Here is a 20504-nt window from a genome sequence, read left to right on the forward strand (position 1 = left end):
CACTCTGTCCTCATGGTCCATTCTGCCCCATGGCAACTTCTTTCTCTCCAGCTTCCTGTCTCCTCTCTTTCACTTCATGGTCTCTCCCAGACCCCTAGCTTGAGAATCCCACCTAGCTCTCTTCTGCCCAGCTCAGGCTGCCAGCAACTTTATTAACCAATCAGGGATAATTGGGGAGCAAAGTAACACAGCATAACTTGGTATACATAAGAATGTGCTTGTCTGGGCTGTAACCAGATCTTGGGGATCAGTAATTAACAAATATCCTAGCAGCACCAGACCAACTCCCAACAATCCCTCCCTTTTTGTCTAACAAAAAGGCTCTTTTTCTTACAATAAAAAACTACATACAGTAAGAACAAATATGAAACAATTATGAAAACTATCATGTAGTAATTACACTCACAATGTCTAGTCCACTTGTATTTGGAAACTTAGGAGAAAGTACTATTTATCCTGTCTTGCTGAGTTTATAGTTTTGCACCCAAATTATTTTCTATCATAGCTTGTATTTAACAATATAAAATTTTTATTTAGACCTAAAACCTTTTCTAAATTCTATCAAATTAAGCCTAATTTTGAGACTAAGCTATTTAGTCCTTAACCCCATCAGAGACCTGAGAAGGAAATAATATTGAATTATCAGGAAGTACAGGAGAGCAGCTTCTAAAACTATAGAAATGACAGAGTCAGCTAGCTGCCTAGAGGGCTACCCAAAAATCTCTCTATAATGTTAGAGCATCGTCTTCAGCCTTCTGGCCCAGTATATCTGTCAGGCTTATTTGTGAAACAGGAACTATTTGTGAAGAAGGACTTGCTTACCCTGTCTTGTCAGAGCTTGGCAATCGGCTTCCCTGCCTCCAACTTTGCCCATTTTGAAGTCATCTTGTCTGCAGGGGAAATAGGGCATTTCTTTGGCCACATTAGAAACCATCTCCTAAGAAGATCCTTTGATGCTCATCATCTTCTATTCAGGGTCCTAATCTTATGTGCCACCCACACTCAGGATGGCTTTTTTTTCCTTAGTCTCAGACTGTCCAAGAGGTGTGTCCAAAGCAGTGTTACCGTGCTGTGGGTGAGGGAATATGTTTGTACTCCAGAACCATAGTTGAACAGAGCTGTTTATTTGCTGGTACATGGCTGGTGATGTGAGGGGACGGGAAGTGACAAGTAGGAATCAGGGATCAGTACCTTGAGTTTGAATGACTCTTTCAAGATTAATATTGGGTTTTAGGTCTTCCAAAAATGGAAGAGAGAAAGGAGGGCTGGGCCTTCTCCTGATTGTCATTCACTTCACTTCTGTATGCTGTCTTTGTTTCATGGGGCCCAGCCATGACAATGCTAGTCAAGGTTGAGGTACATGCCTGGGTTTGCTCAGTGGATACTAACTAGGGAGATTTTCTGTCTCCAGTACTGGGCCCCTGATAGATTAATCCAGTGGTTCTCAACCTGTGGGGTCAAATGACCTTTTCACAGGGGTCGCATATCAGATCTCCTGCATATCAGATATTTACATTATGATTCACAACAGTAGCAAAATTGTAGTTCTGAAGTAGCAATGAACTAATTTTATGGTTGCTCACCACAACATGAGGGACTATGTATCAAAGGGTTGCGGCGTTGGAAGGTTGAGAACCACTGGACTAAGCTATGGAACTCTGGGCACACGCTTCCTCTCAGAATTTATTAGACATATACATTTGCTAACTCCCAAGCAACTATTTCAGAGCCGTTTGGCCACATGAGATTTGGCAAGCTTATGTTTGTTTGTGACTTCATTGATCTGCGTGGCTTTGTCTGTGTGACCAGGCACTTGTGTTACCTAAAAGTTCTTTGGTACTGGTGGGCCTCCCTCAATGGAGGCAGACACGAGACCTTTTCTGTCTTGGTTGTAGAAAGCCTTTGAGTTAGAACGGCAAGAGCTGCTGAACAGTAATAAGAAGAAATGGGAGCGAGCACTTCAGGCTCACAATGCCAAGGAGGTAAAGGGGTGGTTGGGTCGTGGGAGGGGTATCCAGGGTGACCTGTGGGCAGTACAGCTGGGCCTTGAGCCCCAAGCACCTTGGTGTCTTGAGTTAGGACTTGCGTGGCTCGTGTTCCTCCCGTGCTTCATTTCTCAGTGTGGCTTTGAAGGTTGAGTAAATCTGATGGATAGATAACAACCTTGCAGCTTGCTGACTCCACCCCAATCATAGTATTTTTGGCCCAAGACAGTGTTTTTATTTTACTTTTTTTTTTTTTTTTTTTTTTGAGAGAGAGAGAGGGTCTCATGTAGCTCAGGCTGGCCACAAACTTTCTAAATATTCAAGGATGACCTTGATCATTTCTTTCTCCTTCTGCCTGCCTCCGTTGAGTGCTGGTGCCTCAGCTGTGCAACATTTCATCCAGTCTATGAAGCACTATGGGTCCAGCAAGGGTTTCCCTTGTGCGTGCTAAGCGAGATCTCTTCCAGCTGTGCCACCTCCCCAGCTCAGGGAACTTTTAAGACACACTTTACTTAATTATTGTTATTATTATTACTATTATTATTATTATTATTATTATTATTATTATTATTATTATTTTGTTTGAGACGGTCTCACTATGTAGTCCTGGCTTTCCTACAACTCTCTATACAGAACAGGCTGATTTTGAACTTGTGAACATGCTTCTGCCTGTTGATTATTGGGGCTGCAGGCGTATAAAGTCTAATCTTAAGACACATTTAAAGATAGCATGGGAATATTGTGTCAATTTTATTTCATATGTACAAAGAACAAAGAAGTGACACAAGTAAGGCACATTATTATTGTTGTTATTATCATTTTGCAGTATAAAGGCTAGATTATAAAGTGTGTTTAATTTCTTTTGAAAAATTACTTTTTGGCTAAAAAGATCTTTTTTAAAAAAAAAAAAGAAAAATGTGTAAGTATGTGCGTGTCTGTGAATGTGTGTGTGAGTTCACAGAGCCAGAAGAGGGCAGTAGATCTTCTGGAGCTGGAGTTACAATCATGCAGAGCCATGTGGGTGCTGGGAACTGAACTCTGGTCCTAGTAGGAGCACTATTCTCTCTTAAGAGCAGAGCCATCGTGCCAGCCCCTGTTTAACTTCTTGACAGAGGGCCTTCCTGTAGCTTCTACAGTTAAGAACCTAGCTAAGGCTCCCAGGACTCAAAGCCCTGGCGCGTGGGCCTTTGGATGCCTGTCCGGGCACTCCCGGGCCTGGAAGACGGAGTTGGGCGGGAGGCCCCTAACCCGGCTGTCTGCCCCTCTTAGTTGGAATACCTCATCAGCCGCATGAAGAGAGTGGAGGAGTACGAGAAGCAGCTCAACAAACAGCGGGCCTGGGACTGCGAGGAGTACAACACCATCAAGATCAAGCTGGAGCGGGACGTGCAGGTAAGAGCGCTCCCCACCCTGGGACCAGGTGGCCGGTAGGTGGCAAATGTCTCTGAGTGTCTTAACTTAGCTATTAACCCACAGTGTGTCAGAGGCAGCCATCCACTGTATAGGATATATCCGCTTTCTTTTACTTTTCTTTATTTTTTTAATTTTTAAATTTTTTTATTATTTATTATAATTTATTCAATTTGTATCCCTGCCCCCTCCCTTATCTCCTCCCAATCCCACCCTCCCTCACTTTTCTCCTTCTGTGTTTCTTCCCCAGTCCACTGATAGGGGAGGTCCTCCTCCCCTTCCATCTGACCCTGGCCTATCAGGTCTCATCAGGATTGGTTACATTGTCTTCTTCTGTGGCCTGGCAAGGCTGCACCCCCTCCCCCGGGGGTGGTGGTCTATTATTATTATTATTATTATTATTATTATTATTATTGTTGTTGTTGTTGTTGTTGTTGTTGTTATTATTGGCAGGGATAGTGTCTAATGTAGCCCAGACTGGTCTTGAACTCTCTGTGTAGCCAAGGATGACCCTGAACTGCTGATCTTTTTATTTCTAGCTTTTAAGTGCTGGGAGTTGCAGGCAGTTGTGAGCCCCCATGTGTTGGGAATAGGACACACACAGGTTCTCTGAAAGAGCAGACAGTGCTCCAACGATTGAGCCAGCTCTCTCCAGCCCATTAGCTTAATGCATTTTTTTAAAAAAAATCAATTATTTGCAAACCTTGGGCAGAGTTTTTGTTTGGTTGTTGTTTTTTTTTTTTTTTTTTTTCTGAGGCAGGGTTTCTCTGTGTAGCCATGGCTGTCCTGTAACTCACTTTGTAGACCAGGCTAGCTTTGAACTCATTGAGACCCACCTGTCTGTCTCCTGAGTGATGGGACCAAAGGTGTGTGCCACCATGCCTGGCTTAGTTTAACTCTTAATGAAGGAAACAAGTGCTTCTGTTTTAGATTGCTCATGCTTCATCCATCCATCTCTCCATCTATCCATCTTTCTATATCTATCTATCTATTATCTATCTATCTATCTATCTATCTATCTATCTATCTATCTATCTATCTATCATTTGTCTATTTAGTCTATTATCTATCTATCTATCTATCTATCATTTGTCTATTTAGTTTATCATCTATCTATCATTTGTCTATTTAGTCTATCATCTATCTATCTATCTATCTATCTATCTATCTATCTATCTATCTAGTCTCATCTACTGTCCTGGGGATTGAATTTAGGGCCTCATGCACATGAAGTGAATGCTCTACCACTGAGATACATCCCCCCCCCCATTTTTTTTTAACTTTTTGAGATAGTCTCAGGTTGCCCAGGCTAGCCATGAAGTCACCCTGTAATCCAGGCTGGCTTTGAAACTGTGACATGGCTGCCTTAGCCTCCGGAGTGGCTGAGGTTGTAGGCCTGTGCCACCAGGCCCAGCTGGTCCATGTTCATTTAAAATCATAAGCCCAGTTCTCACAAAGAGCTGCTGTCTTTAATACAGCATCTTTAATAAGATGTTAACCACAAAACATTGACTGTGCTGGGTACAGTGGCAGTTAATGCATGGCTGAGGAAGGAACCGAAGGTGTGATGGTTCATGCCTGAATTTATGAGGTGGAGGCAGAAGGATTTGCAGTTCTAGGTCACCTTTGTCTACATAGGGCGTTGGAGTCCAGCCTAGGCTCATAAAACAAGCGAACAAGCAACCATAATCTATACTGAATATATAGCAATCAAGGATGGTTTCGTTGAGACTAAAACCTGAGATAATGGACAGTGGGGTGCTGGTGCTAAAGTTATGCTAAGCATAAAGAGAGAAAAACCAGCTGTGTAAACCATATCCTTGTGCCCTGCAGAGGTGGACTGCGGGAGACATGGGTTTCTGGGAGTTGTGTGGGATCCTTGGCTACACTGCCAGCAACCCCTCTTGGACCCCAGTGGGCACTGCCTTGCTTCTGAGATCTGCTGAAGCCCAGTGGGCTCGGGGCTGGTGCTGCACACTCAATACACTGGCACTGGTCTCTGGCATTTCTCTCGAGCCAGACCAGGAGCATTTGTTTGCCGCAGAGGAAACAAAAATGGCTAACCAATAGTCAAATACGTACGTGCAGAGATGCAAATCAAAAATCAAAACAATCAGATGCCGGGCTGCTGTGGTTTACTTGGGTGGGTCTGGTTGCTTGGGACTTTGCTTATAAATCAGCATATAGTTAAATTCTTGCAGATTGCGAAGGAAAAACCTGGCTCAAGTCCTTCAGATCCAAGGTTTCTGCACTGTGTTCAGTGAAGTGAGATGCTGGAGGTGGTTCACAAAGCTAGCAATGTGGTACTCAGGGCTGGGAGAGGGCTCGGGGGTTAAGAGCACTTGCTGCTCTTGCAGAAGACCTGGCCTTGGTTTCCAGCATTCCATGTGGTGGCTCACAATTGCCTGGAACTCATGCTCTGGACTTCACCTGCCCATGGTACACATACATACATGCAGTCACTCACATACCCATAAAAAAGGTGGTACTGGAAATGTTCCTCTGTGTGTGTGTGTGCGCGTGCCATAATATAGCTATAAAGGTCAGAGGGCATGTAGGATAAGAAATGACTTCCAGAAGTTCTTTCTCTCTTTCCACAATCCCCTCTATCCTTAAGTATATCTTAGAGTATGGCTTAGCGGTACAGTGATCACCTCGTATGGACAAGGCCCTGGATTTGATCTCCAGTACTGTTTTTTAAAAATCTTTTTGTTTGTTTTTTATTCAAGACAGGGTTTCTCTGTGAGCCTTAGCTATGGCTCACTTTGCAGACCAGGCTGGCCTCAAACTCACAGAGATCCACCTGCCTCTGCCTCTCAGAGTGCTGAAGTTACAGGTGTGTGCTTCTGTGCCGGGCCAATACCATTCTTTTTTTTTTAAGGAAGGCAAAATTTTTTTTAATATATATAGAAAAATACATTTCTGATATAGTCTTCCTTTAAGAATGATATTTGTAGCTGGGCTGAGGTGGCACATGCCTTTAATCCCAGCACTTAGGAGGCAGAGGCTGGTAGATCTCTGTGAGTTTGAGGCCACCGTGGTCTACAAAGCAAGACTAGGACAGCCAAGCCTACTCAGAGAAACCCTGTCTTGAGAAAGAAAAAAAGAAAGAAAGGGAAAAAAAGGAAAGAAAGACGCAAACAAGCAGGGTGGGATGTTGGAACATTGTCTGGCCATGGATGCTTGCCTGGCATGTGACACGCCCATGGCCAAGTTCTTATGGTGTATTTGTAGAGATTATGTTTGGTGTGGTGGCTCATGCCCATAATCCCAGCACTTGGGAGGCTGAGGCAAGTGGGTTCCTGTGAGTCTGAGGCCAGTCTGGCTTATGTAGTGAATTTTAGGTTGGCGTGAGCTGAAAAATGAGACACTGTCTGAAAAACAAAAGACTCCATGCTTTATATGCAATTTATCCTAGCGTTATTTTAATAGTGAAAAATGATCAAAACAGCACTTAAATCTCTAAGAGAGTGGTAAACTGTTAGTGTTACTTTTAAAATTGTGAAATTTGCAGTTTCTCTCTTAGCTGGGCTTGCACTCAAACATTTGAGACTGAACTACTCTATTTGTTTCTTATACTTATGGTAAACAATTGAGCAGTACTAGTCTATTTTGAACCATGTAAACTAATTTGCCAAAATTCCTGAGATCCTTGCATTTTATGGCTTTTCTGCTCCAACTGCTCTTTGCTCATGATGTCTCCTAGATCTCTGTACAGAGCTGAATCCCTCACTTCTTCTCCCTATCTCCTCCTCCCCTGGCAGGAAATAGGCAGGAAATCCAGCCCTATTCTCTCCCCTGCTCAGAGATTGGCTGTTAAGCTGCTTTATTGACATATCAGGGGACATTTGGAGAGCAAAATTTAGACAGGAGATTCTCAGAACAAGAATTACAACCAGATATGGGCACACGCCTGCAATCCCAACACTCTGGGAGGCAGAAGCAGGGGGCTCTCTGTGAGTTTTGAGACCAGCCTGGTCTACAAAGTGAGTCCAGGACAGCCAAGGCTACACAGAGAAACCCTGTCTTGAAAAAAACGAAGAAAAACAACAGCAGCAGATATGGGGCACAGGAATAAGCATTTGAATCCTTACACAGTGCACAATAACATTAGGCCTACAGTGAGCAGTATGGTCACGGCAAACAGCTATTAACTATGTGATAAAAGAACGTATAAGATTATTTTGTACTGTTATTAATAAAATTTTATGGAGGAAAGAAGATTTTTTTTTTTGTCAATACCGATATTCCTCGTATTACTTAAAATATTATTTTAAGTTACGTGTGTGTGTCTGTGTTTGTGTCCCTGTCTGTGTGTGTCTGTTAGGTTCGGGCATGTGAGTGAAGGTACCTGTGGAGGCCAGAGGTCTCTGGCTGCGTCTGACTGCCCTGGAGCTGGATGTACAGGCAGGTGTAGGCCACTTGACTTGGGTGCTGGGAACTGAACTCTGGCCCTCTGCTCTCTCCAGCCCCGCCCCCACCAACCTGGCTTTGTCACCTGCCAGCTAGTTCTCTTTGGGGAGGGACCCAAGAGGCATTGTAATAACTTGAAAGAAACCTGCAGTCTAGGGGAGAGGCAGGAAGGCGGCTTTGGGGAGGACGCATGTCAAATCGCCCCCTTCTCCTCAGAAGAGGATCACTCTAGCATCTGTATTTGCCATTTCTTCTGCCTCTCTTTCTCTCTAATCTTTAAAAAAAAGTAAATAATTAGCCGGCCCCGGGGAGATGGCTCAACCAAGAAAGTGCTCACCTGCCACCCTGCCACATTAAAAAGCTAGATATGGTAGCATGTCCCTGTAACTCCAATATCAGGGTAATGGAGACAGGGGGAGCCCTGTGGTTCACTGGCCGGCCAGCCTAGCCGACTCAGCGAACTCCAAGTTCAGTGCCTCAAAAAATAAGGTGGAGAGCAATTGAGGAAAAACCCCGATGTCACCCTCTTGCCTCCACACATGGCGCCCACACGCATGCAGTCCTGCACACACATATGAGCACACATTTGTACACAAATGAATGAATTTGTTGAGGATTTCACCACGTGGGGCAGGCTGGCCTGGAACTCACAGACCCTCTGCCTTGGCCCCTGAGGGTTCTGATTGCAGGTGTGCGCTATCAGGTCCAGCCTCTCCAGTCACTTCCCCACAAGCTGGTGGAGTAACCTTTCCCCTGGGCTCCTGAGTGATGTTTTAAATCCTCAGCTTGGTGAGGCTCAGGCCGCCTCATCCACAGTCACCCTCGCCTGGCGCCTCAGAGCCTCAACTGCTTGTGCTTTCTCCGGAAACCCCGCCCCCTCACCTCTGTGTCCCACAAGCCATTTCCTCTCCCCCAGAGCTTGCAGTTCTCAGTGTCACCTCACCAACTCCTATTCATCCAAGGCTCAGCAGTCATGAGGATACCACCTCCTCAGGGCTGCTTCCTGGTCCTTCAAGGCCAAGGGATTCTTTCTGATGGAAGAAGCAAAGTGTGTGTGTGTGTGTGTGTGTGTGTTTTCCCAGCCAAGACAGGGTTTCTCTGTGTAGGTTTGGCTGTCCTGGACTCACTTTGTAGACCAGGCTGGCCTCGAATTCACAGCGATCTGCCTACCTCTGCCTCCCGGAGTGCTAGGATTAAAGGCGTGTGCTACTGCGCCTGACTTGCTTTGAGCTTCTGAAACGTGTGGGGTCTTAGACCTCGACGGAGGCTATAACTTTTCAGTAGTGGTTCCTCAGAAGCTTCTAGAAAGATGCCTGCCATGTTAGTCAATCAGTACACAGAGATGCTGGTCCCCTCTCTCCACCCTCATCATGGCACAATGCAAACAGGCTGGCCCACGTTACCACCCCGTGGAGCTACCGGCCAGCATGCCTTCCACCACAAAGGGCTGACGCCTTTCTCTCTTGAACAAACAACAACGCCTGCTCTTTTTAAATGAACATGGGTTCCTTTCCCCTGATACTGCTGCTCTGGAAAGCAAAATCGCGGACCTTTCGAGGTTTTGCGGTAATATTATTTTACGGTGTCTTTAGAGGCAGCCTTTCATTGCCATGAAAGGGGTTGGAGCGCCAGGGTTAGCTGCACTTGAAAATTCTGGATGCACTCTTCTCTCCTTGAGAATGCAGGGTAAGCTGCCGGATGACTGATCTGTATTTTGTCCATTCTTTATTTTGCCTCTATTGACAGTTCTTTCTTTATTGTCTTCTGGATTTATTGATTGATTGATTGATTTTTGTGTTTGTTTCTGTGTCTCTGTACATATGCATGTGTGTGCCTACAGAGGCCAGAAGAGCACGTTGGACCCCCTGCCCAGCGAATGTGCTGGAAACCCAGTTCCAGTCCTCAGTAACCGCAACAAGCACCCTTAGCCACTGAGCATTTGCTTCCGCCCTGTGTTGATAGAACTTCTAACTCCGGTTGAGGCACCTGCCCCTGGGATCCCTCTACAGCATGATCTGAACAAGCCATGAAGGTCCTCAGGGCGTGTATGCATGCGTGTCTATACGTGTGTATGCATGCATGCATGTACACATGTGTTTATTTACTTCTAAAATTCCCACCAGATTCTTGAGCAACAACTTCAGCAGATGAAGGCAACTTACCAGCTAAACCAAGAGAAGTTGGAGTACAACTTCCAGGTGCTGAAGAAGAGAGATGAAGAGAGCACAGTGATCAAGTCCCAGCAGAAGAGGAAACTCAACCGGTGAGGGAGCGAGGGGTGAGCGGGCGGGCGGGTGCAGCAGAGTGGGTAGAGTGGCTTGCTTTCCACCCTCTGTGCTGCCTTCAGGGATGGGGAAGTGCTTTTCCCACTCCCGAACCGGGAGAAAAGGTCAGGAGGGTGGCGGGGGCCACCTTCGTCCATCGGCTTAGCTGCCCCGCTCTGCTTTCCTCCTCTCAATCAGCCTACACGATATCCTGAACAACCAGAGAACCAAATACGCCAAGCAGATAAAGCAGTTTCAGGAGGAGAACCAGAGTCTGATCGCAGACTACAAACGGCTCGTGACGCAGTTCCAGGACCTACAGAAAGCCATGAGGTGTGGGGGGTGGGGAGGCGAGCCCTCAGGACTGTCCTGGAGTGGGCGTGATGGTGGGGGGGAAGAGGGAGAGAATTGGCAGTGATGCAGCAGCAGCGATTTCCTTAGATCTGAGATCACCGGCCCTTTCGGAGGCAGCCTAGGATTCTGAGGACTCCTGCATGTGTCGCTTGTCCGATTTTGTTTCTTGCTGGGACAGCTGTGTTTTCTCTCAGTGCTGGGGTTCTGAGATTCTTCCTCAGGTTCTCATCCTATTTGACAAGTGGGGGCGGGGCGGGGGCACTGGGGCCAGGCCTTGAGGTCAGCTGGCTGTGCTCAGTGACTTTTCTTGACAGACACTTCGCCATTATCGATGAGGAGAAGTTTCGAGAGATCTGGTTGATGAATGAAGAGGAGGCGAAGGCGCTGGCGCAAAGAGCCTTTGATGTGGACAATGTCATTCATTCCCAGCACCTGGGGCTGCCCTGGAAGATGCCCGACTACTGGTTCCTGAAGAACGTGGGGCCAATTTTCTTTCAGCAGCAGAAGTCAGCCACACAAATCCTAGAAGAGCTGCTGCTGCAGACAGGTGACTAGAAACAGAGTCGTTGAGATGTAGGGTGGAAGAAGGTACATTAATCACAGTTGGTTAAGGCACCCATGTTCCATGGGAACAGGAGATGCTGAAAGGTTCAGTGGGTAAAGGAGCTTGCTGCCAAGCTTGACATCTCCAGTTCAAACCCTAGAACCCACATGATAGAAGCAGAGAACTGACTAGTGCAAGAGGACCTCTGACCTCCACATGTGTGCCCACACATACAAGAAATGAAAACACACACACACTTTCCCCCCAGTTTTTGTTTGTGGTACCCAGCGCCTCACCTGTTGGGCATGCTCTGAGGTCACTGCGTTTTATCTACAGCCCTCGCTTTATTTACAGTTCCTTTGGAGGTTATCTTAGGTAGTAAAAACTCCCTTCTTTTTCCACATGGCGCTGTCTTGACTCTGTGCCTGTAGTCACTCAAAGAGCCCTCTGAGCATCACTGGACTGTAGCTAGTTTGTTCATCTTGGGGATTACACCTGCTGCTGAATGAATAGTCTTGTTCATTTGTCTCTTCATTTTCTTTGTTGGAAAATCCCTACAAGCAGATTTGCCTGGCTAAAGGGCCTTGGTTATCCTGTTAGAAATCACTAGAGCTGTTTTCATTTCCATGTTCTCAACAATGTATGCTATCTTGGGCTTTCAGTGTTTCTCATGTGGCTCAAGCTGGCCTCAAGCTTGCCTCAAACTCTATGTAGCCAAGGCTGGTCTTGAAATTCTGATGTTCCTGCCTCTCACTTCCAAGTTCTAGGATTACAGGAATGCACCAGCTCATAGATATTATCATATCCTTTGAATAACCAGTAAGTCTTGGGTAATACATGATTTTTAAAAAATATTTATTTTTGTGTGTGTGTGTGTGTGTGTGTGCGCGCGCGTGTGCGCGCGCACGCGCACATATGTGGGTCAGAGGGCAAGTTGCAGGAATTGGTTCTCTCCATCCACCACGTGGGTCCCAGCTCAGGGTGTCAGGCTGGCGTCAAGTACCTTTACTCACTGAGCCATCTTACCAGCCATTCTATGATGATTTTAACTCCTGTTTTCTGATTAATTAACAAGGCAAAACATTTTTAATTTTTAAATTGTTGTATATCTCTTCCTCCCTCTCTCTCTCTCTCTTTTTTTTTTTTTTTGGTATGTTTTTCTTTGTGTTTTTTTTTCCTCCCTTTAATTACAAAAAATTATGTGTGAGTATATGCTATATGTGTGTGTACCTGAGGACAGAAGGTGCTGTTGGATCTCCTAGAACTGGAAATATAGGTGGTTGTGGACAGATGGATATAGGTGCCGGGAACTGAACTCAGGTCCTCTGCAAGCGCTCTTAACCTCTGAGCCTGCTCTCCATCCCTCTTCTTTTCATTTTAAGTAAGAGAAAGAAGTTTTGGCCTCTGCTGTCAGTTCTTGCTGACTGTGTTCCTCTGTGCAGCAGCCACTTTGTCCTTATGGCTGCTTCTAAGCTCAGTGGGTTTCAAAATCTTATAACCTGCTTCCAGGCGGCAAGTAAGTAAGTTCAATCCCTCCTCTCACTCCTTGGCTCACGACCGGATTCTAAGCATGAGGCCTCCAGCTAGATGAAGTTTGGGAAGTCTGTCATCCTGGCTGGTCAGGACTGTCCCGATTCTCCAGATAGTCTCTGATCCATCCCCTAGTCTGGTCCCCACATTGCAGGCTTCCTTTATCACTCAGACATAGTTGGCCACAGAGAGGTGGCAAGAGGCCCATTTGCTCAGAAAAAGCTGCCTGCCTGCTGCTCAAAGCCCACAGGGCAACGAAGCCATCCTCTCCCCACCTTTCTGTCTTTGACCCACGTGTAGAAGAGGAGGGGGCAGAAGCGGGCCTGCCAGAAGACGATAGTTATCTGGACCTGCCGCAGCAAGTTTCACCAAAAACCACCAAAAGGATCCTGATGCTCCTGTGTGACGAATCGGTAAGGCCTCCCAGCCTATGTGGCCTGGCGCCAGGAGTGTCCCGCCTGCCCTGAGAACAGGGCCTGGGGAGTGAGCTTGCAAGGCAGTGCTTACAAGAGGCAGCCAATAATGGCTGCTCCCACTGTGGCCTCTCTCCAGCAGTCTCAGGTCTAAGATATTTGCACTGTGTTGGCAACAAGGATTTGGGTGTAGAGTAAGGGCATATTGATGCTGGCTATCCCGTGGGCGTTTCTTAGATGCCAACATTCTGTGGTGGTAGAGGAGTCAAAACACAGCTGAGCCTCAGTGGCCCTGGGACAGTCAAGGCTGTTTTGTTCGGTGCCACTGAGGCCCTTCCTGCTGAGTTGGCTGGCAGGGCCTCTCTGTCGCATGCAGCTGGGCAGCAGAACCACAGCTCCTTGGGGCTTAGCGAGGCTCCTCCTTACTCGGCTCCTGTCTGTGTCACAGGCCTTGTGTTCTAATGTGGCTCACTTCTCCACACCCTGATCTCCTCTCTCCAGTGTTTGCTCCTAGGTTCTGTAGTTACTTGGGGGACTATGAGGACAGTGGGCATAGAGGCTTAGTCTCATTTAAAGTACTCTAGAGACTCAGGTATTTGCCCAGTGGCTTGTGGGTAAGGTGGAGGGCAGTGTAAATGGGAACTGACTTCATCCTTGCTTCCTGAGACTGGCTCAGACATCTCCAGAAAGCCTTCATGGAGGACCTCACCACCCAGCTCTGTGGTGCTGTCCCCGGAAAGTCACATTATGAATGGTTGCAGCCCCTATCCCGTGTTCCTGAAGCCTGGCTCTGACTGGGGATGCCATCTTTCTTTCCTTCTCAGGGTTTCCTCATAGAGAGCAAACTGCTGAGCCTGCTTCTCCCCCTGGAGAAGAACGAATGCTATCTGCTGAGGTTGGACGCCATCTTCTCTGTGAGTCCCACTGGGTGGGGAGGGTATGGGGTGGGGGTCAGAACCTGTTCTCCTGACGTTTCCTCAACCCTGAGACTACACCAGAGCATCTCAGACCTTCCTGGGCTGACTCTCACTGCCTTCCTTCAAGCTTCAGATTGGCTTTGGTGTCACGCTGTGGGTGGAGCCTTCCTGACTCTGGCCTTTGTTCCATCATTCTGTTGTTTCAGTTCATTGCATCCTCCTGGCTCTTGACCTAGACCCTTTATTCAGGCTCTAGGGAGGCTGAGGGGATCTCCAGGGATGTTTTGGAATCTCTGGTTCAGAGTTGCTGAGTCTATGAATTGGAGTTTTAGGGCCTGTTTGAGGAGGCATCTGAGTGGCCATCTTGTTTTCTCCTCAGGCTCTGGGAATTGAAAGTGAAGATGACTTGTACAAGTTGGTGAACTTCTTCATTCGATATCGAATCCATCATTTATCCTCTTCCCAGGTGAGACGGGCAGCTGGGGAGAGCGGTTCATTTTGTTTCATTTCTTCGGAAGTTTTCCTTCCCAGTGGGGTCCCGCCTATCTTTTCACTCTGCCCTTGTCTAGACATGTGCCCTGTGTTCTGATGTGGCACATCCTTCCTCCATGTTTTCTTCTGTAGCTATTTGGGAAATATGGTGACGTGAGCATTGACACTAGGTCTTGGGAGAGTTGGAGGGTATCTCTGCCAGGAATGGCCAATAGCATTGGCCTAGATTTTTTTTTTTTTTTTACAAAGGGCAAAATGGCTGGAGGAGGGATGGGATGTTGTTCTATATTTAGGCCCAAGGGCTCTTTTCCTAGTCTTTCTTCAAAGCTAGGTGTTGTAGTAAATAAAAATGAGTGTTGGACCACATAATGTTTATTATAAGCCCTATCATTGTTGCAGCGGTATTATTTGACCAACTATCACAACTAATAAGACACAGACACCTGTTAGATTTACAATTGTCTTATTTACCTTGGGCTGGGCAGATATTTCTACCTACACTGTCTCAATAACCCCACTGTTCACTCCCAACCCCCATCCAGTGCCATCGTATTAACCATCCTCATCTGGGCCACCTTCCATCCATAACCCCAAGATACTTGCTTATATTTCATCTGGGCCTTTCCACGCCATTATTGGAGTTTTTCCTCTCAGCCCTCGTGGTTCCATCTCCAGGCTAGCCCATCGTGGTGTCCCCCTCCTCCTTTCTTCCCATCTGTCTGTTTCCCATGATTCTCCTGTCCTCTTAGCCACGCCTCCCCCATTCTGCCCTGCCAAGGTGTAGGCCATTTAATCAACCAACCAGGTATGTTTTAGGCAGGTTTACACAGCAAGAATAGGTATATTCGGGGAGTAACCAGATCTTGAGGGCCAGAAACTAGGATCAGACCAGCCCCCAATAGCCAGGTTTTAACTACTATGAAATCTGAATAAACCACGTTCTACAGATTTTGTTCCATCACGCTCTCCTATGAAGCAGGGCTCATTTGTAATGCCGTGAATACTATGTTGTCAATAATTTCAGTTTGAGATGCAAACAGCAGCTCTTCTGGAAAGTCCTATTAAAAGTTACAAGATTTTCATTTAAAAATAAAAAGTGTTGTTAATATCGTTAACCCCAGGGTGAATTTTCTGACATTCTTTAGAGAGTGGCCAAGGGCTTGGGTGGGGTGGGGGTGTGGCTTAGTTGAAAGGTACTTGGCTGGCACGCATGATGCCCTGGATTTAATTTACAGCACCACATATCGCAGTTAAAGACTAGTTTTTTTTTTTTTGTTTGTTTGTTTTTTAACATGTAAAGGGCCGATATAAGCCAATAAGGAAAAAAGACCACCCGTGGAAAGAAAAAAGTGAGACAATCTCACCGTACAGCTCAGGCTGTCCTCAAACTCTTACAGGCTTCCTCCCTCACCATCCTAAGTCTCGGATTCAAAATGTGCATCACCATATTTGGACTAGGGCAGGCAACTTTTTTGTTTTGTTTTGTTTTTGAGACAGGGTTTCTCTGTATAGCCTTGGCTGTCCTGGACTCGCTCTGTAGACCAGGCTGGCCTCGAACCCACAGAGATCTGCCTGCCTCTGCCTCCCAGCATGCTCGGATCACAGGTGAGCGATTCATGCCTGGCTGACCTTGAACTTCTAATTCTCCGACCTTTACCTTCCCAAATGGTTGTCTTAAGGCATACTCCTGGATACTCTGCTTAATGGAGTTGAAACTATATGTTTATCATAGTTTTTTAATTGCAGCATTATTTGAAATAGAAGACTGGAAACTGCAATTTTCCATGTTTAAGTATTGTATTTAATAATTCATGGTATATTCCCATAATGCTGTGAATAATTTCAATATGAGATGCAAAGAGTAAGTATTCTGGAGAGTCATATTAAAAGTTACAAGATTTCAATTTAAAAATCAAAAATAAAAAGTGTTGTTAATATTGTTAACCCCAGGGTGAGTTGCCTTTAGAAAGAGAGTAAACAGGAAGAAGACTACTTAAATTGAAAAATTATACCAGGATTAGTTCTCTGTTCTGTATGAGCAGAAGGGGTGTTTATAGCGTTGGAGCCCGAGATGATCGCTGCAGCGAGCACCTGTGAACTAGGCCATTCTACTGCTAGGTGTTGCTAGGGTTTCTATTGCTGCAATGAAACATCAGGATCCAAAAGCAGGTTGGGGACAAAAGGGTTTCTTGGGCTTACACTTCCGTACTGTAGTGCATCACTGAAGGAAGTCAGGACTCAAACAGGGCAAGACCTTGGAGGCAGGAGCTGATGCAGAGGCCATGGAGAGGTGTTGCTTACTGGCTTGCTCCCCAAGCCTCATCAGCTGCTTTCTAATAAAACCCAGGCCCACCAGCCCAGGGATGGCCCCACCCGCAACAGCCTGGGCCCTCCCCCACCCCCACTGAGCACAAATTGAGAAAATGCCCTATAGCTGGATCTCATGGAAGTATTTCCTCAACTGAGGCTCGTTCCCTTCTCTCTGATGACCGTAGCTTGTGTCGAGTTGATACAAAACCAGCCAGTACAGTATCTGCCTACAAGTTTTCTGGAGACTTTGCTCTGATCCCTTCTCCTGCTGTTTCTTGTGTCATGTTTGGGTGTCCAGCCCACAGTCAACTCTGCACTTCTCTCCAGTACAGCACCATGTCATCATCATCAGCTCAACACGTCAACACGGAAAACACAAGCCTGATGTCAGAGCTGGAGCAAATGAGCTTGCCCCAGTTGAACAAGAGGAGCTTCGTGTCCAAATCAGAGTCGGAGTCCTTAGAACGGGAGACCCTGCAGGGAAGTGATGACCAGAGCCTTGTGATCAAGGAAAAGGAGTTCCTATTTTCATCCAGGTTCATCCACCCCAATGACGTCCTCAAGATTCTGGAGGCCTTTGTCATGGGGCTGAAGAAGCCCACGTACGCAGTGGTACAGTGGTGATGGAGGGCTTGCCTGAGATATGGGGCCTGGGAGCTGGGAGTGAATGGAGAAGGGGCTGCACACACACACACAGAGAAAGAAACACACATACATTCATGCGAGTGTGTGCATGTACACACACAAACATACACACAAACACACATGCACACACACACATGCATACATACAGATACACACATACACACAAACAAACACACACATAGACACACACACAAATGTGACTGGCATTGCCTGGGGGACTAAGGTGGCAGGTGGAAACAGGCACCATTGCTTTTGACTTCCAGGGATTTCCGGCCAGTACTAAAAATGAAGAAAGATACTCGAGATAACTCAAAGGACACGGAGTATTGGGAATGCCTGGCCATGGCTATCCCTTTCTCCAAGCAGAACCTCTGGGACGCGCTGTACAAGGCCTTGGAGAAATACCAGTCAGCATCAAGGCTTGGAAGAACAGGGAGCTGGGTGGTCTCTAGGGACAATCCTTTCCAGAGCCATAGTGTGTCTCCTGTGCTCACACGTTCTGAGGGAGTGGGTGGGACAGTGGTGGGCAGTGGTCCCACCCTCCTTGCCCATCCCTGATTGTCTGGGAAATGTCCCAGGTCCTCCTCTACTTGCAGCCAGAGTAGAAACACCAAGGGCCTGTCTTCTACAGTAGAGGATGGAGAACTGAGCTGGTACCCCTCTAACCTGCTTCCTGTGTTCTCCCCCAGCTTTGTGCTCACCCAGAGGGCCAAGCTGCTGATGGAGACTGAGTCCCTGGAGCAGCAGAACGCAGAGATGCAGTCCCTCCTGCAGCAGTACCTCCAGGCCAAGGTGGGTGCTGGGGTGTGGAGCCCTGCAGTCCTGTCCGGGCCGGAAGGACTGTGACTCTGTTCCATTGGTGCCATGGCTTTGGTATCACTCTGTTGTGATCACTCTTGGTTTTCAATTTTGTTTTAGTTTCTTGTTATGAAGTGTCAGATGGCCCAGGCTGGCCTCAAACTCCATATGTAGCCAAGGGTGACCCTGGACTTTTGATAATCCTGCTTTCACCTGGGACAGTTGGGGTTACAGGCATGAGCCATCGAGCCCCATGTGTGTGGTGCTGGGAATCAAACCTAGGGCTCTTGTCATGTTAGGCGGCCGCTCTGCAAACTGTGTCTCCTTCTTTCCACCTCACGAGAGGCCTGCACTTTGTAGTTCAAGCTTGCCTTGAACTCAGGGCAATTCTTCTGTCATAGTTCCCAAGTCCTGGAATGACAAGCATGAGCTACAATATCCAGCTGTAAAATCTTTCTATCTTTTTTTTACATGTGTGTGTGTGTAACACACACACACACACACACACACACACACACACACACACTAGCCCTCATGTGGAGGTCAGAGGACAGCTTTTGGGAAATGGTTTTCTCCTTCCACCATGTGAGTCCTGGAGCCAGGACTAGGATATCAGCTGAGCAACCTCACTGGCTCAGAATCACTATTTATTTTTTTAAAAATATTTTTAACAAAAGATGTATTTATTTCACGTATATGAGTGCTCTATCTGCATGCCTGATATCAGGGCATCAGATCCCAGTATAGATGGTTGTGAGCCACCATGTGATTGCTGGAAATTGAACTCAGGACCTCTGGAGGAGCAGACAGCGCGCTTAATCACTGAGCCCTCTCGCCAGCCCCATTCTTTCTTTCTTTTATTATTATTTTTAAATGAGACAGCATCTCTATACATGTCCCTGGCTGTCCTGGAACTCACTAAGTAGGCCAGGCTAGCCTCAAACTCACAGAGATCCACCTGCCTCCACCTCTCCAGTGTTGGGATCCAAGGTGTGCTCTACCACACCCGGGCAGAATTATTCTTTTTTAAAAACGGTAGCAAGCCCAGAAGCATGGTCCAGGTTCCAGGCCCCATCCTGCCTTGTATCTTCTGCAGTCCTAGCAGCCTGCCAGGGAGCCAGGCAGAAACTCCCCTCCCCAGTTCACAAGCAAGCTTGGAGGTTTGGGAAGCCTCCCAGGGCACTGACCTTCTCCCCTCTGCCAGACCACCTTTCCTAGGAAATGACTGAGGCTTCCCATAGGAAGGGAGCAAGATTCTGTGCTGTCAGAGGTGACCCCTCCTGTGATAACTGTAACTCGTTCCCATGGACTGGCCAGAAGAGGGAGGAAAAGGCCTTGTGACTTGGTTGCACACTCTGTGGCCATGGTGGATGTTTCAGGGTGGTGCTGAGTCTTGGGCCAAGAGGATCACGACAGTCTACAGTCCCTTGTCCAACTACAAAGGGTATAGGGCTTCAGCCTGAGCTCAGGTCCCAGGCCATAGCTGGAAGGTAGATGAGGTAAATCTCGGTATCATGATGGCTTTTTGGCCTGTAAAAGAACTCAGACATCTGAGGACATACTGATTCTGTGTCCACAGATGTGTCTGTGTACTAGGATGGAGATGAGAGCTAAGGGCAAGCCTAAACTCAGACAGTGATAGAGATAGGAGGGGAGGATGAATACTACCGGAAGTCATTCACTGATGCCAGACAGGAAACTCCGGCAACCTCCAGGCCCTGAGTCCTCTCTGCTTTGGAGAAGCAATGCTTGCAGGGAGGGATTGGGACTCTGGGAGAACCAGCATCTGCCCGTGAGCCCTCGCAGAAGGCAAGAAAATGACCTTTACCTTTAATTTCCAGGTAAATACTGAGCTGCAGGTTCCTCCAACTCAGAGCTTCCGGATGCCCACAAAATAGAGACTATCTGCAAAGCCTGGCGTTACAGGGCCTGCACTGACCCCCGAGAGCCTGGGACCACCCATTTTTTTTTCTCCTCAGCTATATCTATCTGCCAAAATAAGGCAGCGATGGTTCCCGAAGTTCTAATAAAGGTTTTGAAAGCTGAGGCTGAATGCTTTTAAGGAGGCCTAGTCCACATGGACAGGAGTCCCCTGCCCTGAGTAGCATTAGGGAGCTTTGTCGCTGGGCTCAGATTGCTGATGAGAGTAGCACCAGGCTTTATCCCTGCCCTTGGGAAAATGTTGGTCTCTATAGGAGGAGGCTGAGTCTTCACATTATCCCCAAACTGAAGGATGTCTTCTGTACTTTGGGGCCTCTGTGTCTACCATGGTGTGCCCTCTGGGGTGTAGAGGTAGGCTGTTCCTTCGGCAGCCTGGGCTGACAGCCCAGTGCCTGAGGCCAGCCTTCCATGGTGCTCCACAAGAGGTTCCGCACAAGGTTTGCCACCCCCTCACAAACCCATCCCTCCCAGGCTCCACTTCTGTTTCA

General features: G+C 47.1%; 1 protein-coding gene across 2 annotated transcripts in view; it reads left to right on the top strand.

Annotated features, from left to right (window-relative positions):
• The window catches only part of Drc1 (dynein regulatory complex subunit 1), a 34865-nt gene extending 14743 nt beyond the window's left edge, over positions 1–20122 (top strand). The window contains exons 6-17 of one of the 2 annotated variants that reach the window (XM_055626380.1): positions 1896–1982; positions 3255–3377; positions 9932–10071; positions 10271–10405; positions 10741–10973; positions 12801–12913; positions 13738–13827; positions 14210–14296; positions 16960–17234; positions 17541–17684; positions 17967–18069; positions 19917–20122. In XM_055626380.1, the coding sequence (XP_055482355.1) occupies positions 1896–1982; positions 3255–3377; positions 9932–10071; positions 10271–10405; positions 10741–10973; positions 12801–12913; positions 13738–13827; positions 14210–14296; positions 16960–17234; positions 17541–17684; positions 17967–18069; positions 19917–19973 (1587 nt within the window). In that variant the 3' untranslated portion in view covers positions 19974–20122. Of the gene's footprint in view, positions 1–1895; positions 1983–3254; positions 3378–9931; positions 10072–10270; positions 10406–10740; positions 10974–12800; positions 12914–13737; positions 13828–14209; positions 14297–16959; positions 17235–17540; positions 17685–17966; positions 18070–19916 lie in introns of those variants that run through there. The other variant, XM_055626390.1, reaches the window with a different exon arrangement.
• The last annotated feature ends 382 nt before the right edge of the window (positions 20123–20504 follow it).

The sequence above is a fragment of the Psammomys obesus genome, unplaced genomic scaffold (genome assembly GCF_907164565.1).
Source record: "Psammomys obesus unplaced genomic scaffold, mPsaObe1.curated_primary_1811, whole genome shotgun sequence".
In the NCBI taxonomy this organism is placed as follows: Eukaryota; Metazoa; Chordata; class Mammalia; order Rodentia; family Muridae; genus Psammomys; species Psammomys obesus.